The sequence below is a fragment of the Colobus angolensis genome, unplaced genomic scaffold (genome assembly GCF_000951035.1).
Source record: "Colobus angolensis palliatus isolate OR3802 unplaced genomic scaffold, Cang.pa_1.0 Scaffold51, whole genome shotgun sequence".
Lineage (NCBI taxonomy): Eukaryota > Metazoa > Chordata > Mammalia > Primates > Cercopithecidae > Colobus > Colobus angolensis.
This window is the reverse complement of record NW_012118599.1, coordinates 2,070,575-2,093,211: the sequence shown is the minus strand read 5'-3', so window position 1 is coordinate 2,093,211 and position 22,637 is coordinate 2,070,575. Positions and strand designations below refer to the sequence as shown.

At 35.8% G+C, this 22,637-nt stretch overlaps 1 protein-coding gene across 1 annotated transcript in view; it reads left to right on the top strand.

Moving 5' to 3' along the window:
- Positions 1-22,322, top strand: part of FAM83B (family with sequence similarity 83, member B) — a 100,498-nt gene extending 78,176 nt beyond the window's left edge. The window contains exons 3-5 of the mRNA XM_011960197.1: positions 3,265-3,429; positions 4,398-4,522; positions 16,929-22,322. Of these exons, the coding sequence (XP_011815587.1) occupies positions 3,265-3,429; positions 4,398-4,522; positions 16,929-19,230 (2,592 nt within the window). The 3' untranslated portion in view covers positions 19,231-22,322. The remainder of the gene's footprint in view (positions 1-3,264; positions 3,430-4,397; positions 4,523-16,928) is intronic.
- Positions 22,323-22,637: the final 315 nt, after the last annotated feature.

Genomic DNA, 22,637 nt, shown 5'->3' with positions numbered 1-22,637 from the left:
TACTCCATTTCTATAGCCTTGCCACCAAACAGGGTTGAAGAATAACTTACAACCACATTGACTGGTCCCATATTAAATTTATGACCTGGTGAACCTTAAAGCTAACCAGCAACCATATTATATTTTCTTAGTGTATTTTATTTTGTACTCTCCTAGATGACTACATAGTAACCTTTTCCTCAGATCTTTAAAATGTCTTCTAGAATCTTCACTCTGAGTTGAAGACCTTGCTTCCCACTACACTGAGAAAAATCAAAGAACTCAGAAGAGAACATCTACAGCACCACTGCCACACGGTCTCCCCCAGCAGCATCTGCACTTTCATACCTGGCCCTCTGTCTTCATATAACAGATGATCAGTTACTGGTCTTTACTCTTTGTGCTATATTTTATTTTATTTTATTTCATTTTATTTTATTTTATTTACCTTTGCACTAGACTCTGTACCTTATTGTCTACTAAAAGACATTGTTCCAGAAATTCTCCCCTTCTCCACCTCACCTCCCACCTTCTCTTGCACTATTAATTTTACTCTTTACTGTAGCATTTCATTAGCATAAATACATACTGTTATTTCTCTCACCTTAAAATATTTTTAGATTCTACATATGAGTGAGATCATGCAGTGTTTGTCTTTCTGTGTCTGCCTTATTTCACTTAAAATAATGCCCTCCAGGTTCGTTCATTATAACAAATAGGATAATTGCATTCTTTTTATGGCTGAATAGTATTCATTTATACACACACACATCACATTTTCTTTGTGCATCTGTTGATGGACACCTAGATTGAGTCTCTATCTTATCATCATGTTGTACATGATGATTACATGCAATTTTATGTCAATTAAAAAATAAAAAGTACAACTTCTTTTGATTCAGCTCGACCCCCACCTACTGCTCAATTTCTCTGCTTCCTATTATAGCCAAATTACACAAAAGTGATTTTCTGTATCTTCTGTCTAGTGTCTGCCCCAATTCTCTCTTAAATGTCTTCCACTGAAGCTCTTGCTGTTCTATCTCCACTAAAACTATTCTTGGCCTAGCTGTAGGATTGGAACCTCTCAAGTTCACCTTCCTTCTTACAAATGCACTGTCTATTGGTGTTCAGGATTCCACCTGCCCTTTGTTTCCTCAGTCTCCTTTGCTGTGAATTTTTCTGGTATTAGACTTCTTAACTTGGAGTGTCCCAGGGTTTGATCCTTGGTCTTCTTCACTTTTTCTCCCTTTCCTCTCATACCTTACAGTCAATCCATCCACAAGGCCTTTAGACTCAAAGATATCCAGTATCTGACCATCTCTTTTCATCCCTGACTCTACCGTCCTGGTCCTACACACTATCACCTCCCACTTCAGTTGCCCCAATAGTTCCAACTGGCCTCCCTGTTTTCCATCCTTGCTACCTTTTTTAAAAGCCTGTTCTTAACACAGTGGCCAGAACAATCCTTTCAAAACATAACCAGATCGTTTTATTACTTCAACTCAAAGCCCTTTAATAGCTTGCAGTCTTATTCAGAAAAAAAAAAAAAAAAAAAAAAAAAAGGCTTTTAATGCCTTTAAGACATTGTGATAGCTCTCCCATTCTCATTTCATTCCTGCTATCTCCTTTCTGTTTTTTGGATTACCAGAGCAGAGTTGCTGGTTTCCTCTGCCTGCAACAGTCTTCCTGAAGATATCAATGTGGATAATGTCATTTCCTTTAAATTCTATTCAAAGGATACTCTCTCAAAGAGACCTTCCCTGAAACCCCCGAACTCCTCCTGAATTTCCAGGAACCCATGATCCCCTATTCTGCTCTATTTTTTTCCCCAAAAAACCTATAGCTTGTTACATAATTGACTTATTTATTTATTTGTTTATTTAATTTTTATTTTATTTTATTTTATTTTTTTGAGATGGAGTCTCGCTCTGTCACCCAGGCTGGAGTGCAGTGGCCAGATCTCAGCTCACTGCAAGCTCTGCCTCCTGGGTTTACGCCATTCTCCTGCCTCAGCCTCCCGAGTAGCTGGGATTACAGGTGCCCACCACCATGCCCGGCTAATTTTTTTTGTTTTTTTAGTAGAGACGGGGTTTCACCATATTAGCCAGGATGGTCTCGATCTCCTGACCTCGTGATCCACCCCTCTCGGCCTCCCAAAGTGCTGGGATTACAGGCTTGAGCCACCGCGCCCGGCCGGACTTATTTATTATCTGTATTACTTTTTATGTCTTCCCCCAGTAAAATGTAAGCTTCATAAGGGCAGGATTTTGTTGTTCTTGCATGGCCCATAGTAGGTGCTCAATAAATATGCCTGGCACATAGAAGGTGGACAACCACTTAAATGATTTTTCCCCTTCTTCTAGCATTATTTTACTTTTATTCCAACAATCAACACGGACTCTACATCTTAGGGACCTGTTCTTTAGGGCATTTTCCTTCTCAATTATATCACCTTTTTAATTCAATTTTTTCTTTTGCTTATATTATCTGCTAAACTAATTTTAGGCAAGTTCATTGGCCCTTAAACAACATGGGTGTGAACTGCTTCAATCCACTTATTGCAGATTTTTTTCAACTAAACATGGATAAAATACCCCAGTATTTAAAGGGTATGAAACTTGCATATATGGAGGTCCTGCTTTCCATATACGTGGGTTCTTCAGGGTTGACTGTGGACTTGAGTATGTGCAGATTTTGGTATATGCAGAGGTCCTGGAACCGTTCCCTCAGTAAACTGAGGAACAACTGTATATTTAATTTTTTGGTCTTCAAATCATCTTATACTCTTTCTCCATCTTTCATCCTTTCCTAGGTATATTTCTATTTCTAGAATAGTTTTTTCTCTGTCTCACTTCCCCTAAGACCTTTATTCTTAACAACTGTTCAAAAAATCCTACTTTTCCCTGGAAATGTCTCTTAGAAAAATAGTAACACTGGTTTCCACCTTGTCCCGTTTGTCTACCTTATGGGCAGTCTTGAAATCCATGATTTGGATTTGCCCATTTTTCAAAATCTTACTAAAATGCAGATTTCCTTTAAATTAAAGCTAATATGAAAATGACTTAGTGTTACAAATCTGCATATAGTTATTTGCTTATTTTAATATGGTTTTATCTTCCATTTTAGAAAATGAAATGAGTATTTGTATATACATATATATTACACATCTGTACATTTATGCATTTAATTTTTAAAAATTTTATCTGACCTTTATTGAAAATAAGCAGTTTCTTAATCTTTCTCTGTCAAGGATCTACCATTGTTTCATATTCTTTTCTTTAACAGGTCATTGCTTTAGTAATGGATATATTTACAGATGTGGACATTTTCAAAGAAATAGTTGAGGCATCAACTCGAGGAATATCTGTTTACATTCTGCTTGATGAGTCCAATTTTAATCATTTTCTGAATATGACTGAGAAACAAGGTTGTTCAGTTCAGCGTCTCAGGGTAAGAATTCTGTGTTTTTTTCTCAAGTATTTTGTGTGTCATTTTCAACTCAGTCAAGTGTAAGGCATATTAAGGTAGATAAATATAAAAGTTAAAAAGAAAAAAAGTATACATATTTAAGGTTATGAAATGACTGATCACAGAAAGGTCCCCTGTACTTTTTAGAATGTGACTGAAAGCACATCTTCATGAGATTGTGTATTTGTTTGTTTGTGTTTGAGAAGGAGTCTTGCTCTGCCTCCCAGACTGGAGTGCAGTGGTGCAATCTTAGCTCACTGCTACCTCCACCTCCTGGGTCAAGCAATTCTCCTGCCTCAGCCTCTCGAGTAGCCGGGATTACAGGTGCCCACCACCATGCCCGGCTAATTTTTTTTGTATTTTTAGTAGAGACGGGGTTTCACCATCTTGGCCAGGCTGGTCGTGAACTCCTGACCCTCGTGATCCACCTACCTCAGCCTCTCAAAGTGCTGGGATTACAGGCATGAGCACCATGCCTGGCCTTCATGAGGGTTTTATATTGTGCTTTTACTGATTAATATTTAATATATCAGTTTTGCATGCACGGCTTTGAAACCAGTGACTCACAAGCATCTGTGGTTCAGCATGTATTGCTTATCAGAATCATTTTGCGTAGTATTTTCTGTTACTTTTGACTTTTTAAAAGGAAGGTTAATTTTTATTTTAGTTAATTTATGATCAAGGCATTATAACCCAAAAGGGTTTTTTATAGTCAGTGCCTGATGATTTTTGATGCCATTCTGTGTAAATGTAAAGTGAAGTCTCCTATTTAAGCTGTGTTGAAATGTATATTTTAAATGATTGTTTTCCTTAAGGATTTAATATTTGGGAGTTTTTTTAAAATTACCTGAAGTAAATTTTTTTACATTAAGATTACATCATGGGTTTTAGTTTTCAAAATATTCTTTTCCTACCCATAATGTCTGCTTTTTATTTATATATAATTCTAGAATATTCGAGTACGAACAGTAAAAGGCCAAGATTATCTTTCAAAAACAGGGGCAAAATTCCATGGAAAAATGGAACAGAAATTTTTGTTAGTTGACTGCCAGAAAGTGATGTACGGTTCTTACAGGTAAGATCATTGTGTTTAACTTCAGTGTTAAAAATCATTTAGATGATTTATTAGTTTCAAATTTTAACATAATCAGTTAAGCTCTTTCTTAAAAGTTAAAAAAAAAAAGAACACTTGCATGGGAGATTAGAGACCTAGGTTTGAGTTATGAATCTGCCACTAAAGAGCATTAAGATCTTAGGCAAATCATATAACTTCCTTGAGCTTCAGATTCTTCATCCAGAAAATGAAGACATTGACCAATATCTAAGGTTCCCTACAGCTCTATGGTACTACAAGTGGTTTTGCTCCTTATGGAAACATTATATAGTATGAATTTAGTTACAATTGTTTGTGAAAGCATAAGTTAGTTACCACTTTAAATAATCTGGTAAATGGATTTTTCTTATTTTGTATTCTTAAGAATCTGATCAAAGTAGAACTGGCAGCCCAGTCCAGGTGAGGCTGGCTCCAGAGTGTAAGCCTGCCCTAATATTCTTTTGTAAATAAATCCCCTGGCTTCAGTCCTGAATCAGATACAGAGTGAGGCTACACAAACAGGCAGATAAAAGCACCAGCAAATACCCATGAACTGCGGCAGGGTAGATTCATTATTAAAGACTGAGGGAAGAATCCAGAAGAGCTATGGATGTGAACACGACTGTGTAAGGTGAAACCTTTGTCTCCTGTCTTAGTAACAGAAAGCCCATGGGAAGGAAGTATCACATTGAGATGGTGGCCTTGAGCAAGTTACTTTATATGGTCGCACTTTAGGTTCCTCTGCTATAAAATGAGGGGAATCATAGAACTGGCCTCATGACATTGTTGTGAGGATTAAATGAGTTCATGCATCCCAAACCCCTAATGTTAACTATTATTTTAGGACTTGATTTGTTACTTTCTGCTAACCCTCTCTTTAAGCTCAGAACCTTTAAAAAAAAAAATGTTGTTTGGAGTTCCAAATGAAAACATATCAAGAGCAGAAAATACAACTAGTGCTTGAAATTAGTGAGTCCTTTTAAAGACTCATTATATGTGAATATATTTGTCCAGACCCACTTGGTTTTAGAGAGGTTTTAATTGAACTTTTAATTAAAATTGAGAGTTCACTTGAGTTGTAGAATGATTGTTATTTAAGCTCATCACAATTAATAGTTTCTATGGTTATTATTTAAGTTTTAAGATTATCTTTGACAGTAAATTTACCTCAACTTTGTTTTGCTGCCACTAGATATTAGTAATTCCTAGTGTTGCAATGAGTGTAGCTGAGCTACTTTCTGTTAATTTGGGGGAAAATCAAACAACAGCAATGACAAAAAAATTATATATCTGTATCTCTCTGTCTATATCAGAAGCCAGCGGCAGAATTTAAGTTACTATTTATGATAGTAACTATGGGATTCCCAGGACCATGGATTATAAAAATTCATCACAACTCTTAACTAACACCCTCTGTGTTATCTCAAGTTCATTTTAAATACATTTCTTTAAATAATTCATAGTTGTCAATCATTGTCCTTTTTATTTTTTTGACATTATTGTGGACCTTTCCTATTGCTAACAGTATTCGAACAGGATGTGATAGACTAGTTATGAACTAGTTATGAACTAGTTATGAACTAGCTTGGTTACAAGTGAATTTCCTTTTGGTTTAAAAACAGCCTTTGTCCGTCATATTCTAATATTGCTATTGTTTTCCTCATAGGCGAGTTGAAAATGCCTTCTTCTTTAATTCAGTATTCTTTGCCGTGGGATATAATTGGATTCTAAACTGCTCCCATTCCTGGAGAGGCCCAGAATCTGTATTTTCCACAATTACACATTGTGTGGCAGCTCACTCACATGGTGATGACTTTATCAGGAAAGCATGAGGAGTTTTTCCATAACATGATACTACCATTGATGAATGTTTGATAAACCATTGTCTATAAACCATTGTCTATAAATCAGACTGAGAGAGAATTTTATAGGCTTTTTCATTTTTAATCTCATGAGCTCGATAAAAGTTACTTTCAAAAGACAAGTTGGCTGATGTTGGCACCTCTCAGCTTCCATTTTTAACCACACATAAAAATCATCACAGTTGAGGTCCATACTATTTACACTCATGGACTTATTTAAGCCGTCAGCCAGGAACTCGGAATTTTTAAGTCAACTTCATGACTAATGTCTGACAGTGTGTGTTTAGTGGAGCTGGGAGTAGATAGTTAGCTTTTTTATCCATGAAAATATTTGCATACTTTTTTAAAAAAATCAAATATTACTAAAATATGTGCAGTACAAAACCGTGATTTTTGTTTCCCATCTCTAGCCAACTCGATCTCCAGATGCAGTTGCTCAATTCTTTTAGTTGGTTCTTCCGATATTTATTTCATCCCTTAAATAACATAATTATGCTATTCTTGTTTGATTTACCAATTTCATATATTATCTTGACTTTTTATTTTTGGAGAATTGTATTTCCTACCTACTATTCCTTCTTGTCTGCATTATAGTTTTTTCATAATTTTTGGTTAAATGAGAAGTCCAGGTCTACATTATTGAAACTTTGTCAGAATGGATCACTGATGAGCCATAGAGTGATGTATGTTTCTTTTTTCAAAACCAAGTTAATAATGGCCATTTTGTTTTTATTCATTGTCTTTGTTTTCTATTTATCTATTGCTACTTTTTTCTCCAGTTGACCACACAGATTTTGCAACGCATGGATAACTTTCCCAAATGTTCAGTTACAACTAACCATCTATGACATCCCATCTGAACTAGCAGGTCCTTAAATTGGAAGCACACCTGGGGGCCTGATATTTTTCGTGTTTCTAAGTGATTTGATCCATGATTATTAAATCCCATGTTTCCTCATTTTGTTTCTACGTCTCCATCTTTCTCCCAAAATTGCTCAAGGACTTTTAAGTTTAAAAAATGTATAATTCTAGATCATTTATGGCTTAACTTGGGATGGAACTCTAAGTTGAACCATTTTTCCTCCGAATTGGTAAGGTATTGCCCCGTAATCAAAGTTGCTGCTAAGAAGTTTCAACAATTTTTATTAGTCACATTCTTTTCATGCAGCCATTTTTTCTTTCTTGAACCTTTCAGGATTTCCCTTTTTTCTATTAGTTTGTTTTTCTTTTCTGGAGTTTCTTGAGGTATAAAGTTAGGTTGTAGCGTGAGATCTTTTAGCTTTTAAAAAAATGTTTTAATGATAAAAATATGTGTACATATGGTATAGGTCGTATTTTTCATATTTTATTACATGCATAGACTAGGTAATGGTTAAGTCAGAGGAGATCTTTTCACTTTTTTAATATATGTATTTACAGCTATAAACTTCCCTCTTAAGAGTGCTTTTGCTACATCTCATAAATTTTGAGATCTTGTGTTTTTTTATTCATTTGGCTTAAGGTATTTTCTTTTTTTTTTTTGAGACGGAGTGTCTTGCTCTTTCGCCCAGGCTAGAGTGCAGTGGCCGGATCTCAGCTCACTGCAAGCTCCGCCTCCTGGGTTCACGCCATTCTCCTGCCTCAGCCTCCTGAGTAGCTGGGACTACAGGCGCCCACCACCTCACCCGGCTAGTTTTTTTTGTAGTTTTTAGTAGAGACGGGGTTTCACCGTGTTAGCCAGGATGGTCTCGATCTCCTGACCTCGTGATCCGCCCGTCTCGGCCTCCCAAAGTGCTGGGATTACAGGCTTGAGCCACCGCGCCCGGCCATCTTAAGGTATTTTCTAATTTCCTTTGTGACTTCTTCTTTGACTCATTGGCTATTCAAAGTTGTGTTGTTTAATTTCCACATATCTGTGAATTTTCCAATTTTCCTGTACCGTTGATTTCTAGTTGTTTTCTGTTGCAATCAGGATAAGATACTTTGTGTGATTTAAATCTTTAATTTGTTGAGGTTTGTTTTGCCTAACCTGTGGTCTGTCTTGGAGAATGTACCATGTGTACTTGAGAAGAATGTATATTCTGCTTTTGTCAGGTGTTCTCTATTATGTCTGTTAGGTGCTGTTGGTCTGTACTCTTGTTCAAGTTGTCTGTGTTCCTTTTCATCTTCTGTCTCATTGCATTCATTATTGAAAGTGGAGAATTGAAGTCTCCTACTAATACTGTGTTGCTATCTGTCCCCTTCAATTCTGTTAGTTTGCTTTGTATATTTAGGAGCTCTGAGGTTTGCTGCACAAATACTTATAAGTGTTATATCTTCTTGGTGAATTGACCCCTTTTTCATCATATTCTTCTTTATCTCTTGTAAGTTTTTTTTATTTTAATTTAAAGCCTGTTTTTCCTGATATTTTTATAGCAACTCCTGCTCTTTCTTTTGGTTACCAATTGCATGGCATATCTTTTTTTATCCTCTTACTTTTAGCTTATGTGTGTCCTTAGATCAAAAGTGAGTCTCTTAAAGATCGCATATATTTGGATACTGTTCTTTTTAATCCATTCAGTCAATTAAAGTCTTTCGATGAGGTAATTTAATTCATTTACCTTTTAACTAATTACTGATGGAGAAGGACTTACTATTGTCATTTTTTTTCCGTATGTCTTTTAGCTTCTTTGTTCTTCTTTCCCTCTTTTACTGCAGTTTTTTGTGGGGGTTTTGTTGTTGTTGTTTTTGCACACATATGCTTTGATTATCATCTCATTTCCTTTTGCGTATATTCTAACGATATTTTCTTTTCAGTTATCACTGGAATGACATAAAACTTTTTTTTTTTTGAGACGGAGTTTCACTTTTGTTGCCTAAGCTAGAGTGCAATGGCACGATCTCGGCTCACTGCAACCTCTGCCTCCCAGGTTCAAGCTATTCTCTTGCCTCAGCCTCCTGAGTAGCTGGGATTACAGGTGCGCACCACCACGCTTGGCTAATTTTTTGTATTATTAGTAGAAACTAGGTTTCACTATGTTAGCTAGGCTGGTCTTGAACTCCTGATCTCAGGTGATCTGCCCACCTCAACCTCCCGAAGTGCTGGAATTACAGGCATGAGCCACCATGCATGGCCTTACATAAAACATTTTAAAGTTATAGCATTTTATTTTAAACTGATAACTTCAATCACATATGAAAACTCCACTCCTTTATAGCTCTACTCCTCACTTTACATAACTGTTGCAACAAATTACATATTTATATATTGTATAGCAATGAACACAGATTTAAAGTTACTTTTCATATTTTTTACATTTAAATTCTATGAACCACATCTGCAATAGTACAGGTCACTTCATTTGTCTACATATTTACTTTTACTGGAGAACATTATATTTTCATAAGACTTTGTGTTGCTCTCTACCATCCTTTTATTTCAACTTAAAAGATTCACTTTAGCATTTTGTGTACAGTAGATCTAATAGTGAACTCTCTCAGATTTCATTTATCTGGGACAGTCTTAATTTCTCCTTCCTTTTGAAGGACAGTTTTGCTGGATTTGTGGTGTTTTCAGTGTTTTTCTTATAGCTCTTTGATTATATTTTCCTGCTTCATTGTAGCCTGCAAACTTTCTGCTGAGAAAGTCGCTGATAGTCTAATGGCAGCTCCCTTGTAGGTGACAACTCACCATTCTTTTGATGCTTTCAAGACTTTCTCTTTGTCTTTGACTTTAAACAGGTCTGATTATAACGTGTCTTGGTATAATTCTTTCTGAATTTATCCCAGTTTGAGTTCTTTAAAATTTGTAGGTCAATTTTTTTTCCTCAGACTTCGGAAGTTTCTGTCCACTATTTCTTCAAATAAGTTATCTGCTTCTTTGCCTCTCTTCTTTCTGAGCTTCTCATAATGCATATATTGATCTGCTTGGTAGTTCTGTAAATTCTTTAGTATATCTTTACTTTTCTTCATTCCTTTTTTTTCATTTGGCTCCTCTGACTCAATTATATCCATGACCTGCCTTCAAGTTTATTCATTATTTCTTCTGCCTGATCAAGTCTGCGGTTGAATCCTTCTAATGAATTATTCAGTTATTTTATTTTTCAGTTCTAGAATTTCCTTTTAGTTCTATTTTATAGTTTATCTTTGTTGGTATTCTCATTCCATTGGTATATCATTTTCCTGATTTTGTTTACTTGTCTGTGTGTGTGTGTTGTTGATGTTTTTGTTTGTTAGTTTTTGTTTGTTTTTAGCTCATTGAGCATTTTTATAATAGTTATTTTAAATATTTTATCAGGCAGCTCATAGATCTGTGATTCTTTGGAGTCAGTTTCTGGAGTTTTATTTTATTTCTTATGATTGGGCTTAGTTTCCCTGCTTCTTCATATGCCTTGTAATGTTTTACTAGTATTCAGGCATTTTATAAATAATCAGTCACCTCTCCCAGTCTTTATGGGCTGTCTTTGTTTGGGGGAAGACCTTTATCATTCAGCCCAGATGCAGATTCTAGGACCTTTCAGATCTTTTCTGACCTCTTGTTCCCTTGGTGTCTGCCCATGGAACTGCAGGTTTAACATGCTGCTTACCTCTATTTTCAATGATTTCTAAACTCTGGTTCCAATCCTACCAGCACTCGGGCAAGATAGAAGCCAGTCTCTTGGGCTGCACTGAAGACAAGCCAGAATTATGATCCATAGTCTACTCTTCTATTTCCATCCTGAGGGAGGACCCCCCAATCTGGGGGCTGGGGGAAAAGTTTCCCTCTGTTTGCTGCATGCTCTACCATATGGGGGAGGAATAGGAATGAGCTTGCCAAACATCACAGGTTTTCCAACCTGTTTGGCTGGAATACAATGTTATGGGTGCTCTGTCTTTGCAGTTGGTCTCTAGCATTTCACAGAGGTCTTCTGTTTCACTTATTGCTGTTAACTTAGTGTCTCTCTGGGGTAAGGAGGGCCTGTAACTTTCTAATCTGCTGCTTTACTGACTTTGTGTTTGTGTTTTGGGAAGTATTTTTATCTGTGGTTTGTGTCTGTTTCTTCTAGGTGCCATTTTCCAGTTTGTTTTGATCTCTGATTGCATCTAAGCTCTTAAGCTTCATAAGCTGTCTTTGAAACTTGCTTTATTCATCTGTTAATCTTTGCTATGTGTTTATATTTAAGAACGAGGCACTGTAAAGCTGATTAGAAACTGTGCGGGGGAAATGCTTATCAACGTTTGAGTTTACAGCTGAATGATAGACCAGGGTCCTGGCAACTTTACAGGAGGATCCCTGACTATCAATATAAACATCACTTATCTGGGGTTTTTCGATGTTTCCAGAGAATAATCTCTTTCTCCAAAAGATTGTCAAAGGAGATGGAATTTGGAAGGAAGTCAGAATATGATCCCAACTGAAGATACTCTAGAAACAGAATGGGGAAGAGAACTGAGGGTCTGATAAGCCTCATTCTTAGCTCACCTTTATCCCAGTCGTGAGTTGTTTAAAGTTTCTGAGTTCAGACTTTCTCTGGATTGGTTTCTGCTGAAGTAAACCTTAGGATTTCTGAAAGGGATAGGAAGGAGTGCTTCATGGGAAAGGAAAGAGTAGGGAACCTGGAGGCCCAACTGCTCTATATGGGACTTTCAATCTTCCTGTTTCTCTATTTTCATGACCTTTCTAACCCACCATTTTTATTACCTTGTGATCCAATGTTGAATTCATAGATTCTGCTGGGCCCAACTGGCTTATTCTCATTGGTGCTCACCTCATGCAAACTTCCTCTAAGTCAGCTACCATGTCTCCATCAGATTTCTCTATTCTAAACTTGTATTAAATACTTTCACTTGCTACTTCCCTTTTCCCTTTGCTATCTTTTTAGTAGTGTGTAGGGAAGAAAAAGAAATAAACATGCATGATAATCCGGATTTAATGTAAACCTTTTAAGTTTTCCACCAACATAAATATCTTTGCCTTTTAGTCTTATTTGATTTTGAAACTAATAATTCATTTATATTATCATTTGTTTATTTACAACTAATGTTTTTAAGAGTTTACAATATGCCAAGCACCATTCTTAGCCCCTGGGAATGCAGTCCTAAATAAGGTATACAAGATTGTTGAGCTAAATTTTATTTTAGTGGGGCATTGGAGATAGACGATTAACAAAGGGAGAACATGCAAGGAAATGTCAGATAGTAGTAATGGGGTATTGTATAAATGAAATCGGGGAATATGATAAAGCTTAATCAGATGGCTACTTTGAATAGAGTGATCATAAATGTATTCTAAGAGCATGTCAGCCCAGGACTGTCAGAGAGAAGAGATGTATTGAAGCGGGAACAATAGATAAAAGATCCTGGAGTAAATATCCGGGGGGATAAGCAGAAAGGCTAATATGGTAGGACCACATTAATCAAGGGAAGAGCTATCCATAGTAGAATTGGAAAGCAAGCAGGGGAGGAATTATCTTAGGCCAGGTAAGGAGTCTGAATTCTCTTTTAAACAAAATAGAAAGTTCTGTGTGGAAGTGTGACATGACCCAATTTGTTTTATGCAAAGATCACTTCTGCTGTTCTGTTGATTGAAAAATGAGCAAATGAGGACACTAAGAGTCAAATTAGCTGATAATGCTAAGACTAGCGTGATAGTGAGATAGGACTGATTTGTGAGAGGTTTTGCAAGCAGAGTCAACAGGACCTTTTGGTTCTGAAAAAGAGGGTATTCAAAGATGACTGCCTGTTTCCTGTCTTGATCACCTGAAAGATGGTTGAGTCACTGACTTAAATAAATAATACTCGGGAAGAAATAGGTCGGGGAAGGAGGAGTGCTAGGTGACAACTTACGAGTCATACATGTTAGGTTTGCCAGGCCCACTAAAATGTTGAGTAGAGATGGAACACTGATTCCAGAGATGAGGAAGAGGTCAGCACTGACAATACAGACTTGGTAGTTAATGGCATAGAAATCACCTGTGATAACAGAGGAATATAGAGATTCATTTCCAAGCCCCAAAGCATGTCTGTAGGTTTTCAGATTTACTTACTGAATATATTCCATTGAATGTCTTCCTGTTGCCTAAAATTTTTTTACAATATTATTTTCTGATTTACTATAGCAGGGAAACTTTTCCAATTGCCACACATTCATCAATACCAATATCTTCTTAGTTTCCTAACCTCAACACTTGGAAGTTGTTTTTATTTAATAACGTATGGATATTCTTTTGACATGACATCTTTTGGTTCTTTCTTCTTACTACTGGCTCAACATTTTCACTCATTATTCCAATTTCTACTTTGGTTGGGCTCTTACTTTTAAGTCTATACTGCAATAGTACTACAAATAGCTGCTGGAAAAAAAATAGTTCCTCAGACAGTTCTTTCTATTATAATTTATCCAAATTTGGAAACAAATTCTACATAATCAAACGTTCTGTTTTGTTTTCAAGATTTTCCCCACTAGTTCATCAGTCTCTTATATGGCTTCTTTTCTCCAGCTATATATAGTATGTTTTCTGTGTTCAGCTAGAACATGACCCTTATTGCATTCTTCCCTTTTCCATATTACTCCCTCCACACAAATTGTCTTCCCACATCTTTTGTGTCTGAACTGGGAATCTAGTATGTATCAAAATATTGCAAAACTTCACTTTCTTCATGGATTTCCTCATACTTGATAGTTGACTGTTCATTCCATTGCTTGCTGTTTCTAATATTTTGTATTCATACCTTTAGTCAGATTGAAAATTTCTTTAGTTACTTACTTTTGTACCATTTCTTTTAAGTCAGCCCAGTGGCATAATCAATATTCCTCCTATATCATGATTCCTGTAGGCATGCTAGATAAAATTAAGCATATCCAAATAAGAAGTTTCTTAAATTACATGCTCCTGTTGGTGATATGTAATATTTTATATATTTTAAATGTTTGCACATTCTTTTAGTTATTTTTCCTGAATTTTTTGTCTCCTTTATAGAAATAAGATGCTTCAATGTGGAGAGTGTCTCTTTTTTCTTTTGTATTAATCCCCATTGTGTCATATACATTACTTTATGCATAGCATAACAGCAATTCATTTATTTTTCAGCTCAGAGACTGTATATTAAATCATTAGATTTTCAAAAATGAGGTTTAAAATTTGATATGAAGTTTAAAGATAGCTGTTACCTCTAAACTCTAGGAAAGGAATTGGAGCTTCCATAAAGTACTATAAAGTCATATAAACATTAATTTCCTAAAAATTATATTTTATATTAAAAGATCCTGATTGGCATTTTGACTGGCATGGTTTCTGAGGTCTACATTTACTAATACTGTGTACAGTAAGTACAGTGAAGTCTGCCCTTTAATGATTGAGGCAGCTGGCCACAAATCCTGTTTACAGCTCTTGGCATCCTAAATTACACTTATTAAGTAAACCACAGAGATAGCAGTCTGAAAACTTATAGACTCTTAAAATACATGCATTAGCACAACTGTATCTTACATTATATCATGTTAAAGCTATAAGGCATTATAGCTATTATGCTGTCTTTCTCCTTACATTGGACACGAGGAAAGTGAAGCCCAAGCTCATGTGTCTACAATTCAGCAGAAGCCAGACCTCTGGACTTTTTCTCCAACACTGGCTTTACTGCATTCTGCCAAGATGTTATATATGAAATATAGTATCAGTTTTTATGCCACAAAGTTTTGACACAGATGCAAAATACACAGCAAATTTTTCTTTCTTTTTTTTTTAATGTTCTATTTTATTTATTTATTTATTTCATTAGTGTTTGGGGAACAGTTGGCTTTTGGTTACATGAATAAGTTCTTTAGTGGTGATTTCTGAGATTTTGGTGCACCCATCACCCTAGCAGTGTACACTGTACCCAGTGTGTAGTCTGTTACCCCTCACCCCTCTCCTACCCTCTCCCCCAGTCATTATATCATTCTTATGACTTTGCATCTTCATATCTTAACTCTCACTGATAAGTGAGAACATACAATATTTGGTTTTCCATTCCTGAGTTACTTCACTTAGAATAATGGTCTCCAATTCCATCCAGGTTGCTGCAAATGCCGTTATTTTGTTCCTTTTTATGGTTGAGTAGTATTCCATGGTATATACATACCACATTTTCTTTATTCACTTGTTGGTTGATGAGCATTTAGGCTGGTTCCATATTTTTGCTGCTGCAAATTGTGCTGCTGTAAACATGCATGTGCAAGTGTTTTTGATAAAACAACTTGTTTTTCTCTGGGTAGATACCTAATAGTGGGATTTCTGGATTGAATGGTAGTTCTACTTTTAGTTCTTCAAGGAATCTTTGTACTGTTTTCCATAGTAGTTTTACTAGTTTACATTTCCACCAGGAATGTAAAAATGTTCTCTTTTCACCACATGCATGCCAGTGTCTATTAGTTTTTGATTTTTTAATTATGGCCATTCTTGCAGGTGTAAAGTGGTACCTCATTGTGGGTTTAATTTGCATTTCCCAGATAATCAATGATGTTGAGCATTTTCTTTTGTATTTTTGTTGGTCATTTGTATTTTCTATTGAGAATTGTCTGTTCATGTCTTTGTCCCACTTTTGGTGGGATTATTTGTTTTTTTCTGGCTAATTTGAGTTCCTTGTGGATTCTGGATATTAGTCCTTTGTTGGATGCATAGTTCACAAATAGTTTCTCTCACTCAGTGGGTTGTCTCTTTACTCTGATGATTATTTTGCTGTGTAGAAGCTTTTTTGTTTAATGAAGTTACATCTATTTTTCTCTGTTTTTGTTGCATTTGTTTTGGGGTTCTTGGTCATAAACTCTTTGTGTAAACCAATGTGTAGAAGAGTTTTTATGATCTTATCTTCTAGAATTGTTATGGTTTCAGGTCTTAGATTTAAGTTTTTGATCCATCTTGAGTCGATTTTTGCTTAAGGTGAGAAATGAGGATCCAGTTTCATTCTTCTACATGTGACTTGCCAATTATTCCAGTACCATTTGTTGAATAGGGTGTCCTTTCCATACTTTATGTTTTTGTTTGCTTTGTTGAAGATCAGTTGGCTGTAGGTATTTGACTTTATTTCTGGGTTCCCTATTCTATTCCATTGGTGTATGTGCCTATTCTTATACCAGTACCATGCTGTTTTGGTAACCATAGCCTCGTGGTATAATTTGAAATCAGGTAATTTAATGCCTCTAGATTTCTTCTTTTTGTTTGGTTTTGCTTTGGCTATGCAGGCTCTTTTTTGGTTCCATATGAATTTTAGGATTGTTTTTTCTTATGTGAAAAATGATGATGGTATTTTGATAGGAATTGCATTGAATCTGCAGATTGCTTTTGAAAATGCACAGCAAGTTTTTCTTTGGACTTCTGGAAAGTAGTGAATTCAAAGCCATAATTTGAGTTGCATTGATACTTAAAATGTGAATATGAGGATGGAAAGACATGTAGTGCCTGTAATGATGGTAAATATTCTAAATAATGGTAGCCAAAGAAAAGTACAAAAACATATTTCAGTCATTAAGTTTTACTTTTTCTAGTAGAACTATATGTTATTATCAGTCTTTTAACTTAAATGATTAAAATTTTTCCATTTTTTTTCCCCAGCTATATGTGGTCATTTGAGAAAGCTCACCTCAGCATGGTTCAGATAATTACAGGACAACTTGTTGAGTCCTTTGATGAAGAATTTAGAACTCTCTATGCCAGATCCTGTGTCCCCAGTTCATTTGCTCAGGAAGAATCAGCAAGGGTGAAGCACGGCAAAGCCCTCTGGGAAAATGGCACTTACCAGCATTCGGTTTCTTCATTAGCATCTGTTTCCAGCCAAAGAAACCTTTTTGGTAGACAAGACAAGATTCATAAACTAGATTCTAGTTACTTCAAAAACAGAGGGATATATACTTTAAATGAACATGACAAATATAACATAAGAAGCCATGGATACAAACCTCATTTTGTTCCAAACTTTAATGGTCCAAATGCAATACGTCAGTTTCAACCCAGTCAGATAAATGAAAATTGGAAAAGACATAGTTATGCTGGGGAACAGCCAGAAACAGTGCCATACCTCCTGCTTAACAGAGCTCTGAATAGAACCAATAATCCACCTGGTAATTGGAAAAAGCCATCTGATAGTCTCAGTGTGGTGTCCTCATCACGGGAAGGCTATGCAAGCCACCACAACGCACCTGCCCAGAGTTTTGCCAATCGGCTTGCACAGAGAAAAACAACAAATCTTGCAGATAGGAATTCAAATGTTCGGAGGTCTTTTAATGGAACAGATAACCATATCCGCTTTTTGCAACAACGAATGCCAACTCTTGAACATACTACAAAGTCATTCCTGCGTAACTGGAGAATTGAATCCTACTTAAATGATCATTCAGAAGCTATACCAGACTCAAATGGATCAGCTTTAGGTGACCGATTTGAGGGCTATGATAATCCTGATAATTTGAAGGCCAATGCCCTTTATACTCATTCTCGGCTTCGTTCCTCTTTAGTATTTAAACCCACTTTACCTGAGCAAAAGGAAGTTAACAGTTGTACAACTTGCTCCTCAAATTCAACTATCATTGGTTCTCAGGGAAGTGAGACACCTAAAGAGGTCCCAGACACCCCTACAAATGTACAGCATTTGACAGACAAACCCTTGCCAGAATCAATCCCCAAGCTCCCATTGCAGTCAGAGGCACCAAAACTGCACACCTTGCAGGTTCCTGAAAACCACTCAGTAGCCTTAAACCAAACTACAAATGGCCATACTGAATCAAATAACTATATATACACAACCTTGTGTGTAAATAAGCAGACAGAAAATCTAAAGAATCAACAGACTGAGAATCTACTTAAAAGGCGAAGTTTCCCATTATTTGACAACTCAAGAGCCAACCTAGATCCTGGAAATAGTAAGCATTATGTATATAGTACACTTACCAGGAATCGAGTTAGACAACCAGAAAAGCCCAAAGAAGATTTGCTGAAAAGTTCTAAAAGCATGCACAATGTGACTCATAACTTGGAGGAGGATGAGGAGGAAGTCACCAAGGAAAACCCTCCAGGTGGCACTACTACCAAATCAATTTCCATTGCTGCTTTACTTGATGTGAATAAAGAGGAATCCAACAAAGAACTTGCTTCAAAGAAGGAAGTTAAGGGTTCCCCAAGTTTTTTGAAGAAGGGTTCTCAGAAGTTAAGGTCATTACTTAGCCTTACCCCAGATAAGAAAGAAAATCTATCCAAAAATAAAGCACCTGCCTTTTATAGATTGTGTAGTAGCTCTGACACATTGGTTTCTGAGGGTGAAGAAAATCAAAAACCAAAGAAATCAGACACAAAAGTTGATTCATCTCCTAGAAGAAAACATTCTTCCTCATCGAATTCTCAATGCAGCATCCACAAGAGTAAGGAAGATGTAACAGTTAGTCCATCTCAAGAGATAAATGCTCCATCAGATGAAAATAAAAGAACACCTTCTCCAGGTCCAGTTGAAAGCAAGTTCTTGGAAAGAGCAGGAGATGCCTCTGCCCCAAGATTTAACACCGAACAGATCCAATACCGAGACTCAAGGGAGATTAATGCAGTTGTTACTCCTGAAAGAAGACCAACTTCTACTCCAAGGCCAACGTCCAATGAGCTTCTACGATCTCACTCAACTGATAGGCGTGTTTACAGTCGTTTTGAGCCATTTTGTAAGATTGAGAGCTCTATTCAGCCAACAAGCAACATGCCAAATACCAGTATAAATCGCCCAGAAATAAAATCTGCGACTGTGAGCAACAGTTATGGCAGGTCTAGTCCAATGCTGAATTACAACACTGGTGTTTATCGCTCGTATCAACCCAATGAGAACAAGTTTCGAGGATTTATGCAAAAGTTTGGAAACTTTATACACAAAAATAAATAGCTATTAAAATGCAAAATGAATGAGGCTATAAATATTTGTCCAAAGAAAATTGTGGACAGTCTTTGTAACATGCCAATAGATTTTTCTAAGGACAGAATTATGGGTATGATATCTATGTTTACCAGTGTCCTCGTATAAAGTTATTTTTCTGTGTGATAAAGTTAGAGTCTGCTGTAGATAGAATTTCTCTGTAAACACATGATTTGTAAGAGGTAATGGTAAAAATAACAGGTGTATTTAAATCATTTTCTTTAGACTGAAGATTTTAAGTTTCACTTAGAAACTTTCGTGGATGATGTATGGTGTATGGTGTATGGATTTTAACCATTTCCTTTTAAAAAGGTCATACTACCCTCAGTAACCCTTTATAATATGTCTTTATAGTATTTTCATATCTTCAAAAATATAAGCAAATGGGACAAAGCCTTTTTTTAAGATTAACTTTAAATTCTACAGGATAACTTGTTATATTTTATTAATATTAATTTTTCTCTGGAGCATTGTACAGCTGTTTGGGCAACAGCAGTACCTTTTAAACTTTTTTTTTTTTCTTTTTTTTTGGCCTGAAGTGTTTGCAAAGTATCAGTCTCATGCAGTATAATGACATTCATAGGAATTTATTTTCCTAAGCCTTTGAAAAAAGTCTGGGATGTGCTTCTCTCTACACTGGACCCAGGGAGCTGTCCCCCTCTTACCCATAGGCTGCTGATTTTTTATAGTCATTCCTTACTTCACATTTAGAACAAACCAGTAGGAATTTAGAAAATCTGAATGGATTCCCCCTCCTTTTTCTTTTGTGTAAAAGCTTTTAGAAATGTAAATTTCTGCCTAAATTTTTGTTAGATTGGCATGACAATGCGAAGGGGTCCTTCTTGTGAAAATTCTTGCTCCTTTTTTTTTCTCTTTTGAGATGGAGTCTCACTCTGTCTCCCAGGCTAGAGTGCAGTGGCGTGATCTTGGCTTACTGCAACCTCTGCCTCCCCAGTTCAAACGATTCTCCTGCCTCAGCCTCCTGAGTAGCTGGGATTACAGGTGCACACCACCACACCTGGCTAATTTTTGTATTTTCAGTAGAGACAGGATTTCACTATGTTGGCCAGGCTAGTCTTGAACTCCTGACCTCATGATTTGCCCGCCTTGGCCTCCCAAAGTGCTGGGATTACAGGTCTTGCTCTTCTTTAAGTTGTGCCAAATATGATATGACTGCATAGTGTTTTTGTAAGAATACCATTGGGAAAATGAAAAGTTGTACTGAGCTAGTTCGTCCATGATTTGAGGATGATATTCAGATTATAAGATACCCTTTGTCTTTCTTACAGTAATGAAGTATAAGCTCCATATCTGTTCCAGAGACTTTAACTTGACTTTGCTTCATTCACAAAGAACAGAATTCAAGAAGCAATGCATCCTGTGAGAAGTGTGAAGTGTTTTTACATCACTTTAAATATATTACTTAATACATTGTAAGTTGCTGTGTGGAGCAGTATACTGTTGTTTTAAAAATGCAAGATTCAGACAAATTTTTATATGTATCTCATTAAAATAATTAAAATAATGGTATAAAATATCTATGTCATTAAAATAATTTTCCGTAGTGTTTAGAAACCATAAAAAAGAAAACATAGCAGGAGAAAATATGACAGGAAAAGAAAACCTAACAAAGCCAAGAACCCACAGTTAACCAAACTAGACTGCCTTTGTTATTACCCATTCTTTGTTAGTATTGGATGGGGAATTAGGATAATGAGCCATTAGGCAGTTCTGAAATGGAAAGCCCTGAAATTTAGTGCAATGTAACTTTAAAATTGAAATTATATAAAGAGTAGAAGTTTAATCATGTTTAATTACAACCAAAAGCCTGTTGCCTTTTTGTACAGAAATTTCCTTAATTTCAGGAAATATAGATAGCTTATGAAAACATCCTTTTAAATAGTTCCTGAGCTCTTCCTCTTAAGTGGAATTGAGGAGTACAGAATGCTTTATTTCATCATCCCCGACAGGTAACTTAGGCTTTTGCACAGCAGATACACTTTTCTCTGCGTTTTCTAAAAATTGTTTTTCTTGCATCTTTTTTCTTCAAAAATATCTATATTTGCGAATATGTACATAGCAACTTTCCAAAGTCTCTGTGGCCAAGAAACTCTCCAGGGATAAGACTGAGCAAGAGTATAATACTTCAAAAAATGTACAGCTACTGTTTAAGTTTTAAACAGACACCATCACAGTTTGTGGATGAAATAGTTTTAGGCCATATACTTTCTGTCTTTTTCTCCCCATGTTAATATTGGGGGACAGATCATATCACTTTGGTGTGTACTGATATTAAAGTTTGGTAATGCAGTTTTTACTCTATATGTAATACTGTACATTAGTTTTTAAGCAGAAACACAAGAAAATGGGTATAATTTCAAAGTAGTTCTTGACAGATGGCTAGAGAATACTGTAAGTGACCCTATATCCCGAATACACAGATATCCCTCTATTACAAGTTTGGGATTAGCCGTAATTCTGACAGGGCGTGTTCAGATATGGGGATATATTCTCAGTCTACACTTGTGGAAGCAAATATCTTGTTTAATCAAGATTATGTCTAGTGTCATCTAGATAAATAATGCAAAAAGTTTAATTCTGGCTGAATTCAGCTTTACTCAAGATCCACATATTCAAGTATCGTTCCACAGATATTTCTGTGTTCTGTGAATATCTGTTGATTCTTAATGTGCCTGTGGCTAAGGGATGCAAAGTAGAATTGTTTTACACTGACTATATGTGTGACATGTACAATGCTGTTTTTTTAAAATAACTTTATCATTATATTCAGATAGATTCTGGGTTCTAGAATATTTAAAACAAAAAGGATAAAATGATAAACCAAAGAGTCAACTTGTTAACTTTTCTTTTTTAAGAGATGGGTTCTCGCTTGTATGCCCAGCCTGGACTCCAACTCCTGGGCTCAAGCGATCCTCCAGCCTCAGGTTCCTGAGTAGCTCAACATTTTATATACGTACGATGTTATAAAGAAATATTCTTCCAAATGAACTTCTGTTTTTAGATCAATAAATGAATAATAAATTATTTTGTACAAACATCAATATATTGTAAGCTGTTGTTTTTTTAATCTTCATACTCTGCATTTCTGCATTCAAGCTCAGTCTTTCACCTAGTTAGTCTAATCAGGAATTCAGATGTGGACATATTTTTAAATATTTCTCCATGAACTTTGAAATCATCTTTAAAACATTCTTTTGATTAGCAATTATATTTCCTGTAGTAATTTATTCATATTTCAAATTCAGTGGCAATTCTCTTCCTTTAAGCGAAATATTATATATCCATGTTCTCTTTATTTCTATTATTACTGTAATATAGTGGTTACTTTAAATAATTTTTACTTTTTTTTTTTTTTT